Source organism: Penicillium crustosum (genome assembly GCF_028827405.1).
Source record: "Penicillium crustosum strain IBT 35664 chromosome Unknown utg000005l_segment0_segment0, whole genome shotgun sequence".
Classification (NCBI taxonomy): domain Eukaryota; kingdom Fungi; phylum Ascomycota; class Eurotiomycetes; order Eurotiales; family Aspergillaceae; genus Penicillium; species Penicillium crustosum.
The window spans coordinates 3,190,809-3,205,268 of record NW_026623126.1 but is presented as its reverse complement, the minus strand read 5'-3'; the positions used below and the strand labels follow the sequence as shown (position 1 = coordinate 3,205,268).

General features: G+C 48.2%; 4 protein-coding genes across 4 annotated transcripts; all 4 read right to left on the bottom strand.

Moving 5' to 3' along the window:
* Window positions 1-564: 564 nt before the first annotated feature.
* On the bottom strand, window positions 565-2,316 carry N7487_011883 (fungal specific transcription factor domain-containing protein; the record flags this gene model as incomplete). Its single annotated transcript, XM_056879613.1, has 3 exons — window positions 565-1,599; window positions 1,674-2,179; window positions 2,241-2,316. 3 exons carry the CDS (start codon window positions 2,314-2,316, stop codon window positions 565-567), a joined length of 1,617 nt encoding a protein of 538 aa, XP_056724932.1.
* Window positions 2,317-3,982: 1,666 nt separating this feature from the next.
* Window positions 3,983-5,121, bottom strand: med6 (mediator complex subunit MED6; the record flags this gene model as incomplete). Its single annotated transcript, XM_056879612.1, has 3 exons — window positions 3,983-4,546; window positions 4,614-4,975; window positions 5,031-5,121. 3 exons carry the CDS (start codon window positions 5,119-5,121, stop codon window positions 3,983-3,985), a joined length of 1,017 nt encoding a protein of 338 aa, XP_056724931.1.
* Window positions 5,122-5,550: 429 nt separating this feature from the next.
* Window positions 5,551-7,953, bottom strand: pabA (aminodeoxychorismate synthase pabA; the record flags this gene model as incomplete). The annotated part of the gene is made up of 1 exon (XM_056879611.1): window positions 5,551-7,953. The coding sequence occupies one exon, from the start codon at window positions 7,951-7,953 to the stop codon at window positions 5,551-5,553; it is 2,403 nt and encodes an 800-aa protein (XP_056724930.1).
* A 950-nt stretch (window positions 7,954-8,903) lies between these two features.
* N7487_011880 (histidine kinase-like ATPase domain-containing protein) lies at window positions 8,904-14,203 on the bottom strand (the record flags this gene model as incomplete). The annotated part of the gene is given in 3 exon segments (XM_056879610.1): window positions 8,904-13,084; window positions 13,098-13,999; window positions 14,062-14,203. 3 exon segments carry the CDS (start codon window positions 14,187-14,189, stop codon window positions 8,904-8,906), a joined length of 5,211 nt encoding a protein of 1,736 aa, XP_056724929.1. The 5' UTR covers window positions 14,190-14,203.
* Window positions 14,204-14,460: the final 257 nt, after the last annotated feature.

Below are 14,460 nucleotides of genomic sequence, written 5' to 3'. Positions count from 1 at the left end.
CTGCCAGATGTCTGTACTCCTTAGTTATACACAGAAAAGTCCTCTACACGGGTTATGCTTTCCAGTTCCTATGTGTGCATCTAAAAAGACCATCTGAGACATGGATCGGATTATTATGTAGGCTTACAGAGGCTGTATAGGCGGCTGGCTATGCTTGTCTGAGAGACACTATGACAAAAGACAATATAGATACTATAACTACTCCAATACAGAGGCAGAGACCACCGTGTTTTCCCCAGCCTAAATCATATTCCTATTCAAATCAATTCACCAAGTTCGTCTTCTCCAATAGAGTGACATTTTCAGTTGAGATCTTCGGGGATACCGAAATCGAAGACATTGCCATTTAACCAATACGACAAGTAGTTCATGCCGGAAATATCAGCAGGTACCAGGTCATTTGCATTCGAATTAAGACCGTCAGAATGTGAAGGCATTTGGGCCATTTGGGCGTCAAAATTGAGCGGATGTTGAACATCGGCAGCCAGGTTTTGGTCGCTTATTGGGTCTGAATTAAAGCTGCGAATCCGGAGCGTCAGTTTGCGATTTAAAAAGGGTAACAGCTTAGAAGGTAGATATAACACACTTTAGCCAGGGAAATTCATCAATCATCGCATGATCAAAACGAATATCACTATTCGATAACATCAAGGCATCCTTGGCGCATTTCATGACATCCACGCTCAGTGCCTTACCAGTGGTAGGCCCGACATGATCCATCTTGTCTAGACAATGTATTGCACGCTCAACGTGACTGAAAATGTCCTTGGCATAGGTGGATGTCACGCTCGGCTCGATGACGTTGTAGAGCAGCGTTACACATGCGGACATAACGAAGCTCGCAACTGAAGCGTCATTTTGGATAACTTGGATGCGAGTGAAGATGGCCTGATGAGCCAAATCAACGATGCATTTGGCCGACGCAATGGCGGCGTCAATTGACTTTTGCAGACTCGGCATATTGGGAGACGGCTCCCCCGAGTGACTGTGCAATGTTACAAGGACGAGAGCCGGTCGATGCATCATCAACTTTGTCAAATGATAAGTGAGGCCGAGGTGTGTCCTCTGGATTTCCTGCCAGTCTTTACCAATAGTGCGATTAGAATCATGGAACTGAAGATATTCAGGTAGATGCCCTAAAATGACATTCAACGCGTTATCGCATGTGTTGATGGTGTCTGCTGTCTTGACAGAATATCCGTTCGCCGAGACGCTGCCAAGGGAGAGAACATCGGTAGACACGGTCTCAACTATTCTCCCGATTTCCGCCATTGCTCGGATGAATGCACAGTTTCTGGTGGGTGCGGTTATATCCAAGGAATCTTCATCCAGTAAGACATGATCAATGAGGGGCGAATATTCGAGGTGGGCAGTATCGATATGATTGTCCGAGATGCTAGATGGCCGTCCGGTGAAAAACGCCGACATCCTCTCGTGTGAATACACCGTCCAGAAGGTTGTTCGGAGACGATGCATGGATAGACTGGTGCCATTGGCTACCTGGCCCCGGTTGAGACCAAGAGTAAAAACGCTACGAGCTGCGTGACCGGTATATAGATACACATCGTTCGGTCTCATAGAATGTAACGCATACATTGCCTAGAAAGGCCAGATCACACACCTGATCAGTACATGTTTGTTGCTATCACAGAGCACGGGAAGATAGAACCAACCTTCAGCAACAAGAAATGCGTGCCTTTGAGACTCGATTCTTGGAAGAGAGCGCCGTAGTTATTCGAGTTCGCCCAGAGATACTCGGCCCATTTGTCTAGATAATCCGCAGCACTCTCTGAACTTCGAGGTGACACTTTAGCCCCAAGTGCTAAGACCATGAATAGAATATCTCTGGCTCTGCCCGGTTTTCCTGGAGTGGGCGCCTCCCAGACACTTTCCCACAGCTGGATAATCTCCGAATGATTAAGTAACGGGATTTGGGGGTGAATGATTTGAAAGAAAGAGTTGATAAAGTCATATCCTGTTTCTCTGGGCAAGCACGCATTACTGGCTGGATCCGAGAATGGAGAGAATTCGCCTCCGCAAGCAAATAAGAAACGATGTATGCCCCATTTCTCCAGTCCATCCGGAACAGGGCTGTTCTGTTGATCAAGTAGCGTTTCACGTGTGCGCGACTTCAGCCGCTGATATATCCTCTGGATGAAGCATATGTGAGATGAGGGCCCTAAAGTTCTGACACGTTAGTAGCACATCCCACAAGGGCCAGCTTATAGCTAATTTAATACCGTAGAACTGAAAAGATCCAGTTTTCGTATTGGACACTCCAATTCCCGCTCGAAGTTCTCGTTGCATATTTAACATTTCAGAATCATGTTGGGGTTGTGGGATTAGAGTACTGGCATCTGAAATCGGGCCATGTGAGCTGAAAGACGTGGTGTTCACGCCAGTTCGGTAGGTCGGAGCTGATGAGGTCAAAGGGAACCTCTTTCTTGAAGGCCGACGATCGTACTGGCGATAAATGCAAGAACTGATATTTCGCTCTATACATGCACCGCATGGCTGGTCGCCGTCACATTTGACTTTCCTACGCCGGCATGGTTCACAGGCACGATTAATGCGGTTACTATTGGCCGATAGGGCTGACCGGGTTGGATTGAGTCAATGTTTTCGGCCAGATACGGTGAGTCGAATCCTCTTTGCAAGGTAGCATACTCACATTGATGGGCCACCATCTGATTAAAAGAGTGGAGCTGGTTTTTTCACAAAATAAATAGACGGTAAACATCTATTGAATTTTCGCTCGATGAACTATATATCAAATGACGTCACATGATTAGCTTACTGACAAATCCATTTTACGCTTACGTGAAGATCTCTAGAGACCTCACCAGAGCCGATACCCTATCCCTTGACCTCAAGAATGGTTTTTGGTTGGTAAAGCCGATTTTGCGATTGCCGTATACTTTTATCTCTCCCCGAATTCAGGGGAAGAGAGCTGGTCTGGTAATTGGCACGGAGAAATGTCCGAACTCGTCATATCCAGGATACCAGTGCGAGCATCCATGGGTGTGTATTTCAACACCGTATATATATGAGACATATCGCCCGACCTCTATTGTTTGCTCTCAGGCTATATATATTGTCGCCTTTGTAAATAGATCTTCTCTCCATGCACCTACCGAGCTTCTTCCAAGGTCTTCTTGTTCCCAGTAGATCTTTATATCTATATTTTCTGTTGCACTTGATGGACCAGTGAAGAGTGAGGGCATGAAGCTGTCCAAATGCAGAAAGTGGGTGACATAGATACCAGAAGGGTGAACGTGGGTTCCCGATCGATGATATCGATCTGGAGTCTTTTTCCTTTAAGAAAATAACTCATAGCCTATGCAATATGTACCAGGTATTTGAACATGCCCTCTTCTTCGCAGATTTCTGACTTGGCCGATAGACTGGTTCCAAGTCCCTTATCCCTTTGTTTTGCCATAGCTGCAAATGCTGTGGCTCCTTCTGCCCGTCATCCTTCGGGTATCTATCGCTTTCGATACCGCTACACTGGTAGCGGGCCATCTCGGTTCAAAATCCGATAATTCGGAGGTGGAAATTGTAGAAAGAGAGAAGCTTTCTGGATTGTCCCGACCTCCCCATGCTCCTAACCACGAGAATAGCCCTCAAAGGACTTACTCGTGGAAAGCATCAACGTTCACAATTTGCATTATGGCAGTGTGATAGGCGATATATGTATGCCGTCAATATATGGTGAGCGCTCTCGTTGTACAACACAGCAACAGTGTCATAAGAATCACCCCAATGTATGGATACAAAACTAGAAAGATGAACTACTGCGTTTCAATGGTCTGGTAAATAACAACACAGAATCCAACAATAACCAGGCTAAGACCACATGTCAAAATGAGCAAATAGCCAGCTCCTAGATACCAACAGAGTAATCCCCACAAATGCTATGCCCAACCCCAAACGCCCAGAGATGCAACAGAGAAAAAAAAAAACAGGGTATCAAGAAACCAACTCAGCTAACAATCCGACTCTTCTTCTTCTTCCCCCTATCACCAGTAGAGCTAGGCGGGGAACTCTTCTCAGAAGCCTTACCGGGTGTATCGACACGCACCTGCGGCGTCGATGCCCTAACAGGCAGAGCAGAAGGAGTACTAGTCGGCGCCGCATTAGCAGCGATTTTCGGCGCTCCCTTAACAGCCGAGCTGGTAGTCTCGCCGCCAGTCCGTGATAGGATGAACGAGCCTGGTTCACCGACGAGGGGACTTTCGTCCATGAATTCGTCGCCGTAGCGCGTGAGAAGACTGAATGATTCGGCTAGGCTGCGCGTATCTTGATAGTTCGAGCTTGTGGTTGAGCCGCCAAGGCTTGATTTACCGGTTGCTTGCGAGGATTCGGTGGTTTGGAAGGATGCGTCTGGCATGGGTGTTGCTTCTTTGCTCTGGGAGGCTTGGCTGGTTCCTGCGCCTTCTTTGCTGCGGACTCCAGGCGGCAAGTAGGTGTGTCCGTGAGAGGCGGTGAATGTTGGTAATGTCGCAGCCGATTTCATGAGCTGGGTTAGGGATGTGACAGCTGATAGCTGCGGGGGGAGGATTTATTAGATTAGTTGCCTCGGAGTAATTGGTGGGTTTCGAGAGGATACATACAATTCGGTTGCCTACTACACTTGCAACCGAAGGAGCCATGTAGATGCAGTCGCCGACAACGAAATATGTAGATATCACGGTCACCTCGTCGTCCATGCCGCTCCTCTTACGTCGGTTCTGCTTGCGGATCACCCAGATGTTGGATGGCTCGTGGGCAAAGCGGTTGTCAGTTTGTGCGGCTGCTTGGAGGGGGTCATATGACACGATAAACTCCAGACCCTGCATTGTTTTCAGTCTGGCTTCAAACGCTTCGCGCGTCTCGACGAAATGACGGAAGGAATCGTTGTAGTTCGCTTGAATGGCAAGAGAGGCGTTGTTGGAAGTCGAATCAAAGAAAGGGGATTCGGCAAAGTAGAACAGAACTAATTGACGAGATAATTAAGCTCAATTCCAGGTGAGGTAAGGTGTGCAACTCACTATTGTTGGAATGAAGGAATCCCCCCATCATTTGGACGTGCGGGGGAGACCGCCAGAGGATCTCCTCCATTGAGGCATCTTGGCTCGCCATTTGCGACGCTGGAATGATAGACCGAGTAGGCTCCGGTCTATCTAAGCTCGTGGCAAGCTTTTATTTTGAAAATTGCGAAAGAGTTTGAAAGGAAAGACGCAGCTCGGAAGTTGAAGCTGCGGAGAAAACGGTGTTTGCTTTGTTTGCATCTTGACAATATACGATGACGACGGGCGAGAATCAGTTAAGAGAGTGATGAATATCTGTATTTTTAATTTCTATAGGTGTTGAATTGGGTTTATAGACAAAATCCAAGGTACTAATACAATAGCAAAATGCAAACCGAAACGCCAACGCCAACGCTGAATGTTGAATCGAATCACTATCCCAACGCGTGGATCCGGATGTTGAAAGCAAGGGAAAGCGAGGATCATGATGCGATCAAGCATAACTGTCATAATGGCCAAAAATCAAAACTGTGCCTAGAAATTAAGAATCCTCGCCTGTGTTGAGCGGCTTGAAGACGTTGCAAACTACACGCAGTTTGGTCAACATTTCATCCCATTCGCCCTCCGCGGTGCTGAGTGTGGTGATAGCACCCCCGGCACCAATTCGCCAGGTCTGCTGCTTATTCTCGGTGTAATCCCGACCACCATAACAAGTGAATGCTGAGCGGATCAAAACCGAGAAACTTCCACCACCGCCAAGGTCCAGGAAGCCCATCACACCGGAGTAGATGCTACGCTTGCGATTCTCAATCGTGCGAAGATGCATGCAAGAGCGTTCCTTGGGTGCACCAGTCATGGAACCCGGTGGGAGGCACCTCTGGAGGGTGGTCAGGCCGTGAACGGACATGTTGGGGGTATTCAGCTGGGACATGTGTCGCACAGCGAAACCAGGGTGGTTGGGACGGATCTTGCCCTTGATGTGTGTGATCATTGAGTAGACTCGGCCGTAATCTGCAACTTCAAGCAGCTTCTCGACATGGACACCACCTGATCCGCAGATGCCGTACAGATCGTGGCGGATTAAGTCCGCGATCATCAGGTTCTCTGCCATCTCTTTCGTGGAGCCGAGGATCTCACAGGCCTTCTCCATGGTCATGCCTGGTGATTTTCGGACTGTGCCCTTCATTGGCTTCATCTCCAGTGTCGATTCACGGTCCCAGTTGAGGAAGCACTCTGGACTGCTGCTGGCAATCTTTGTATCTCCCAGATCTGCGAAAGCGCTGAATGCAGCGGGATTGTATGTTTTGAGTCGCCTGAACAGCTTCCAAGGGAACACCAAACGATCCGACTCTAGTTCTGGAACTGGCAAGGTGATCGATGTTTCAGAGGTTAGACATAGTTCATAAGATTCACCTGCTTCCAGCTCCGCTTGGCATGTCTCGATTTGCCGTTTGTACTCCTTCTCCTCGGGGAACTGGATCTTGCTTTCCCGAAGAATTGAATCTAAGCTTCGATCTGCAGATGTGTCATGGCCATTATCCGATAAGTTTTCCAGCTGCTGCAGTGTCTGATCAAGCCAACCCGCATCATCATCGCGAGTGGATTGAATAACAACGGCACCAGTAGTATTATCAACCACGATACTTCTTTCACACCACAGCAGGCTGACATCGGGTGGATTTTCAAAGGAAGAATCGGATGATTTATCAGTGCTGGAGGGCTTTGGTGCCTCAGAGGCCTGCGCATGGCCTGGGTGGGGAAGGCATGTGAGACCAAGTTCGTAGGAGAGATAACCCAGGAAGCCACCCCAGAATGGCACATGAGAGTTCCCTGAATCAACTTTCTTCATTTCCATCAAATACCGTAAGGCATCCCACAACTGAGCAACAGTAATACAATTCTCAACCTCTTTGCAGTCGCCATACAGCTGGAGCATTCGAAGCTTATGTGTTTCGACGTTGTATTCAAACCTCCATGAGCCAGGACTTAGTACCGAAGCAATGCTGTATTGGCCGTTGGATTGGAAAAGAACGGACGGCGACCCTGGTTTGTTGAACACCTCGCTGATAGCCTCTGCGGTCAAGTCAGGACGGTCAAGGGACCGAGAAGCCGAAGTTTTCGAAGTTGACTTGCTCCAGTTGAGCATTTCATAAGCAACGCCAGGGAATGGATTGGGAGCTGTCATGGGGCTGATAACTGTGCTAGGAAGGGAACAATATCCCCCGCGCCCAACAATCTTGTTATATCCAAGAGCCATCCTCCACCAATTTCGGAGAAGTGCCTTGCAGGCATTTATTTCTGATTTGCAGGACTCCGGGTGGAACTGCACACCCCAGAATGGCTTTTTAAGATGGCGAACTGCCATGGGTATCTGAACATTCGGGCGATCCTTTAGAGACAACCAAGCCAAATATTCCAAATCGGGTGATGTCGAAGAAGCCGAGTTGGCATAGAGTGAGTGGTAAAGCGTCACCTCTACCTCCGGCAGATGTTCAAAGATATCCTTCGCTGACGTGGAAATCTTGTGGATCTGACCATGAATCGGGTACGGGAGTCGCTCGATAGGAACGCCATTGTGAAGGCAAAGGCTTTGGAAACCCAGACAGATACCAAAAACGGGAAGGAGGTCTGAGTCATGAAGGTTCCAAATGTCTCTCATGATGCCGACATCAGTAGGCACGTTGGGGTCTCCTGGTCCTGGTCCAAGAACGACAGCTTCATAGTGTTGGAGAAACTCGTTCATGTTGGAATCAGGCCATTCTGAATCGATGGTCATTACTGTGACTTTGACCCCCAGGGTCTCCTCCAGCATAGCAACGACATTGTAGGAGAATGAATCATAGGCATCAACATAAAGGATGCTCTTAGCCGAGGAGCCGGGGTCAAGTTGTGGCACTGTTTGTTCATTGTTTGGGGCATCCCAATCACCTAGCATTGGTGCCATGCTGACCTTTGAATTTGGTGGTGGGTTGTACCGGAGAATTCGAGAAGCTTTGAGATGAAGTGAAACACTAGAGATCAAATCTCATCTGCATAGCAGGATCTCCAATTTTTAGGCTTGAATTAGGTACTCGGAACGAGTTTGCCGCTTATCTGATGGGACGAGATCGGAGAGTGGCAATATGCTCAAAACATGCGCCTATGAAGAAAATAAAAAAAGAATCTCAGAAGTATAGTTTCCAGGTGACGATTTTGACTGTACAAACAGAGATGCAAGTGAGCTAACAATGCATTGTCGTTGACTCAAGAAAGAAAAAAAAATTAAGGTTGGAGATAAATTGGAAGGTCAAAAGCGGGTACCGACGGAAGACTTTCACCGATGTGGCAATGGAAGGCGGATTTTGATACTGGAACTTTTTAGGAGAATAAGATCAAGAATATTAATTCTTAAGATCTTAAATAGTAAAATGTCGGTGTGAAGAATAATGTAATATGTCATATAGTACTTCATGTTAAGCCCCTTAACATGGAAGAAGTATATATAGCCCCGAAGTTAGACCTATAGATAAACATTTTTATTGGGTTGTCTCATCCTACCTGTATGGACATTAATGAAACAGCGCATAACGCTAGCTATAAAGAGTTAGGAAACGTCAGACTACCGAGAACGAGGAATAAATGACTAAAGAGTGCATGGTACCTGTCAAGTTGTGGCTCTACCCGTAGGGATATAACCACTAGTGTTTTGTAGATAAGTATGAAAATTCTAGAAGATAAGGCGTCATCAGATCATAGACACATTGCTTTTTACTAAAATTTCTTTTTACGGGAGATATCATTGAAGTAACTGTCACATCTACATATCTAGAGAGAGAAAAAAACCGAAAGCAAGGCTAATGGACTTTACATGCGAACAGAGAGGTAAAGGGTATCCAACAAGTCAAAACATCAAGACTACCCAGATTGAGGAGCTGGGGTTGGGGTTGATACCTGCAGCGAAGCGAGTTTGACAGCAACCTTAGGGAAATACTGCGCCACAAAACCCTCGGTATAGTAACTATGCGCCGAACTGTGATCTCCGACCAAGTTATGTGCAAGCTCATGGCACAGAATCACCCACCAATAAACAATAGCATCAGCACGATCGGGGGTTGCGCTTTTGAGTAGCTCTTGCTCCTGCAAAGACTGGAAATAGAAGTAGTTGCAGAAAATACTGCCCCCGCGGTTGAATGCGATCGTCTTGCCGCCCGGGTCATAGAAGATCGTCAGGCTGTCGGCCCGCATCGAGAAGATCGTACCACAGTCAAGGAGGATCGAAGCAAAGAGATTAAACCCGACGCGGTTTTTCGAGAGGAAGGCAGATCGCTCAGTGACTGCCTTCGTGAAGAGGACGTTCATGCCGCTGCTAGGAAGCGTGGCGACGAATTCCAAGTCGTGACTAGGTCGCTCGTCACAGTAGGACTTGCTTTCTTGGATTTGATTTGTCTCCGGGCGGCTGTACACGTCAGAGGATCCGTGAGGGCGGCACGCTTGGACCGCGGAGAGAAGCTCAGAGTTCAATCGGTGCGGTGAATTGGCGTTCACAGATTGCTCGGGGCGTTTTTGCTGAGTCTGGGGGTCATTAGGGGAATAAGGCGGTGGCGGAGGTGTGGAGGACTCGGGAAGCAGAGAACGGGATTGTTCTTCTGTGCTAGGGTTTGAGCCAGATAAGCCGAACCGTTTCGACAGATTGGCGAACATGCGTTGCACCGGTATTCTCTGTGGAGGAGCGACATGTGGTTCTTCCGGCAGGTTCTTGTCATTTTTCGGTGACTCTGGGAAAACGCCAGGCATCGAATTCTGTGCCTGTGTCTCGGCGCTCTCATCGTCGGCCCGCTGAGAGTCACGCTGGGCTTGACCTGCCGCCCAGGCAGCTTCTCTTTCCTGCAAGACCCGCCTCTCCTGCTCTACCTGTTTTTGGCGCTTATCTTCCGCGATCCGAGCTTCTTGGGCTTTTTGCCTGAGAATACGTTCCACGTTGTAACCTCGAGCCCGGAGTTCTAAGAGATCGGTCTTCAACAGCATTTCCAGTGTGAGTGTCGAGTGCAGCTTCGGTCGCTTCAAAAGCAACTGCACCAAGGACTGACTGATTTCGTAAAGGTCGTATCGATCCGGACATATGCACATGCCCACACCCGAGGCCAGCTGTGCGACAATTGCATTTTTCTTCTGCGTGTGCGACACCTTTCGTCCCTTCAGCGATCTCGTAAGGCTGATCGAGGTCACAACATGGACTTTGAAGGAATTCTCCAACCATCGGGATCCGTGTAGAACGTAGTCTGCGGGTTGATCATGCAAGAAAAGCCGCGTACGCTCTAGGATCAACTTCTCCAGTTTGTATGCAGGGGCTTGATCAGGGGCGATGTTTCCAATTCGGGCTTGTTCTTCGACAATTTCACTTAAGGGTATAGCCCCAAGAGCAGTGTAGAAGTCCTCCAAAGCCTCTTCTTGCGGGGCAGCGAATATGTGTTCTTTGAAGAGGTTGAAACTCTGGAAATCGTCTACCACGACAATGTCCTTGGCAGAGGCGAGACTCCATTCTTTGATATCCATATCGTCCTCCTCATCGTGGAATTCCTTGACAGACGACTTTTCTTTGCCACCATGCTCTGATGCAGTGGGCGGGATATCTCGACTGGCAAGAAGGAATCTTGCTCTCCGCATCTCAGCGAAAAGATCCCTATCTTTCTTCAGCATTGGGAGCACCTCCGCGAGGGTTCTGAGAAGCATGAGGTATTTCTCAGAACTTTGGAATGCAGCAGATATGCGCGCGGGCTCTTTGACCAGCATCCGTGCAATTTCAATCTTGGTTGGTTCCTGTTTTGAGCCGATAGCCATCAGGAAGAGATTCGCCTCCTGTCCGAAATTGACAAAGTCAAATATGTTCTTGTAGTCCTCTCCATCCCCAAGATAGCATAGCCTAGGGGCCACAAGCCGGTATTTGGCTCCTTTCTCTGATCGCTCGTGGATGGGGATTGGGATGATAGGAGTTTGGCTAATGCGGTTTATATCTTGCTGTCTTAGATCGGCCACCCTTCCTGCCAGGTATTTAAACACAATTCGCGCATCCCTTTCATTGGTTGGGGGCTGCTTCGCGAGGGTTTGAAGACAGTCCGTCATGGGAGGATGGGCCTTGACTCCCAGCCTAGAGGCATGGGGGTGGAGATTGTTTCTGAGAAGTTTGAAACCGAATAAGGCAGCACCTTGATCGGTAAAGCACTGGCTCGGAGCGCTTAAGCTATCGGACCCTTCGATGGGAAGGAATGGCACTGTCACCGCACTTATCTCAAACGAAACATACTCATTTGTGTAATACTCGCCGAGGAAATATGATAGAGCCTTGCTTGCTCGACTATCTTTCGCTGTGCTCCCGGCTGACATGAGCATAACGAGTTCAACAGCTGGTGGGTAACTCTTGAGTCCCATCATCGTAAGGAATTTACCCTCATTGCTGTTGCGGTTGTAATTACCTGGCCATTCAATAATCGGCAAGCCGAGAGCTCGGAGTGCATCCTTCGGCTCATAAAGCTCGGAGATCTTGTGACGTGTAACCTCGGTGCCACTTCCACTTTCGGCAGTACAGATGCTGGTCCCCTTTAGTCTCTGGATGTCGCTCGCAGGGATATCCTCTCGTACAGAGGCGAGATATCGGATAAGATCAACGTGGCTCCATTTCCTGGATGCAGGACCTTTCACGTCATTAGAGACTGGGGTATTGATCAGACGATCAAAAATCACACCAAGCTCCACGGTTTTGCGAACTCCAAGTTGGACCAAGATTTTCTCCTTGACGCCATTCAGGCCATGAACCACAGGCAGGTCGTCAAAGAGACGTACAGAAGCAAAGTATGTCTGCTCAGGTTGCCTCATTCCAAGTTTTGTGGGGATCACAGTCTGGGGTTGAAGTTTTGCGACAATACTTTGCTTTGAGGTTGGACTTAGGGTTTCCCACTGCTTTGACAAAACGGGTAATACCTGGCCCGCAAAGGTTGCGGACTGCGTGATATCTTGATCTATTGAGAAAATATTGCGGTCTCCGCAATTTTTGACGATCCAGCTAAGCCAGGAAACAATTTGCAGCTCGACCCAGCCAAGTGCCTCTAGTTGATGCTTGTCCAACGACTTAGTGAACCTGAAAGGCATCACGCTGGGTGGTATGGGCAGTTCCGCTGGAATGCGCTGAGGGTTCAAAAAGCAGGTGATGTCCGCAAAGATAATCAAACGAGTGGGAACCCCTTCTTTGTCCTCGTCATTGGCCACTGCTACGCGTAGTAGACTCTGGACCGAAGACCTATCAAGCTGGCCAGCGGCTGTTTTACGGCCAAGCCATGAAATAAATTCAAGGACTTGGTTTGATCGCAAGGTATTCGACTCTAATTCACGCTTGATGTCTGATACCGTTACTTCTGTGACCAACCCGAAGTCCGTCAGCCGTTTGACAAAATCTTTGGCGCCCTGCACAAACTCCTCAGGCAAAGCAGGAATTGTATCCATGAAGCTGAGGTCTTTGGGTGCAATGCGTGTTTGATGACTGGGAATGACACCGCAGGTGGAAAGGACCTCGATGGAAGCATTCTTATTGCACATCCAAAATGCATCTTCGATTGTCTGTCCCAGAACAGAAGATGGGGTAGATTCACGGAATGCAAATTGATTTGCAGTATGGACAGCCTCTGGCAATACATCCACAATGTCTTCTTTTCGAATCTTAGACACACGCGATGGTCCAACTCTAGATGCGAGTTTCGATTTTATGGCAGCCATCTCTGCAGACCAAGCAATTCGACAAACAATTCCAACTGCGCGCAGCATCTCGAGATTCCATTTGCTGATGTACCGAGTGTTTAAATCTATGCTCTCTCGCTCCACAGTGGGAATGACAGATGGGGCAGAGACATGGGCATTCAAGCCAGTCGTCTGCTGTGTAGGGAAACCAATGAAGACTCTTCCACCTTTCGAGGGTAGGATTGATGAAAGAACTTCTGACTGCGACGAGGACGTTCCAGTGGTTATGTTGGCATCGTAAGAAGGTGTCAGGATTGCGAGGGTTGCTCTCTTAGGCGGGGGGTTTCCGTGTAGCCCGTTCCAATTCTTTGCTCAGATCCCTACTAATAGATGGTTGGAGCGATGCCGTGTTGATATGCAAAAAGACCGACGCTGAGAGCATATTATTCATGTTTCCTGAGTCTTCCTGGCGCTCGGCCTCCAGGTTCTGCGCGTTAGATTGTTTCTCGGGCGTACTCTGCGTGAACTTAGAGAAGAAACTCTTTAGCGAACTGGTTGTATCTCGAAGATTATCAAGGCGGAACAAGCTTGCATTGGGGTTCCATTCCACAATTCGCATCCACGAAGCGTCGACCTGCGCAATTTCCCGAGTGACATTAACAATTTTCATCAAACCTTCTGCAGTCTTAGTATCAATGTCTCTCGGAATCGGGACATCGACACTGGGAGCCGTCTTTTTTGATAGCCGCAGAAGGTTCCAATCATCCAACCAAAGTTCAATCTCTTGCAATGAGACAAACGTCAGGCTGCTCGACAAAAATTGGCAGAGCTGCAGCAACGATGGGACTGGGGAAGAATCATTGCGGTAGTCCAAAACAAAAGTGGTGTCTTGGCTTGCGGCGTCGCCGAGGTCCAGTCGACGGGTAAACAGCGCATTCCCCTTCCAGTAGAAGGCCATGGCTTGGTTACCAGAGGACACAAACGGCTCCTCGCAATCATCAAAAACACTGTAAAAGCCTACTCCAAATGCGCCAATCTTAGTTTCATCTGGATTTCCGTCTGCAATCCGCTTCAATCTTCCCCAGTCCTTTTCACTGAATGCAGCGCCGTTGTTTGAGATCAGAACACGTCGAAGAGTGTGGTTGGTGATGGTATGTTTCAGATGTGCGGTGGGGTCATTTGATAAAGGTGATGGTACTGTGGTTGATGGAAGAGTCTCAAATTTGATCGTAACCTTCGTTGCAGAGGCATCGGCGGCGTTTTGGATCATTTCTCGGAGGACCGTCCTAGTCACAGCAAAGGTAGGTTAATATTTGGATGTCAAGATAGAAGATCGACCAGTTCACACCATTTCCCGGAATATCGAGCAAGCACTTTCGAGATCAATCCTCTTGTGTCGACTGTCACAGCTTCCTCATCGGCTCCAGACCCCATGGTCCGCGCCTTCAATGCATTGAAATCCACATTCAAAGCCATCTTGTTCTGTACGTATTCTTCTATCTGAGTATGTCCAAGCCTTTTATCTTAATCAGGCAGTGAAGTTCATGTACACCTCCGTTCTGGAAGCAGATGAGTATTGACAAAGAAGGTCGAGGTTGCCTAGGCAGCCGTAGATTGTGAACTCGTGCACACCGTTCGCATATATCGTGAAAGGCACAGTCGAGACCGAGAAAGCAAAACGTTAGAACGCCAAGAAGAGGTTAAATTCCGATAAAAACAAAGAAACGACAAAACAAAGGAAGGTCAT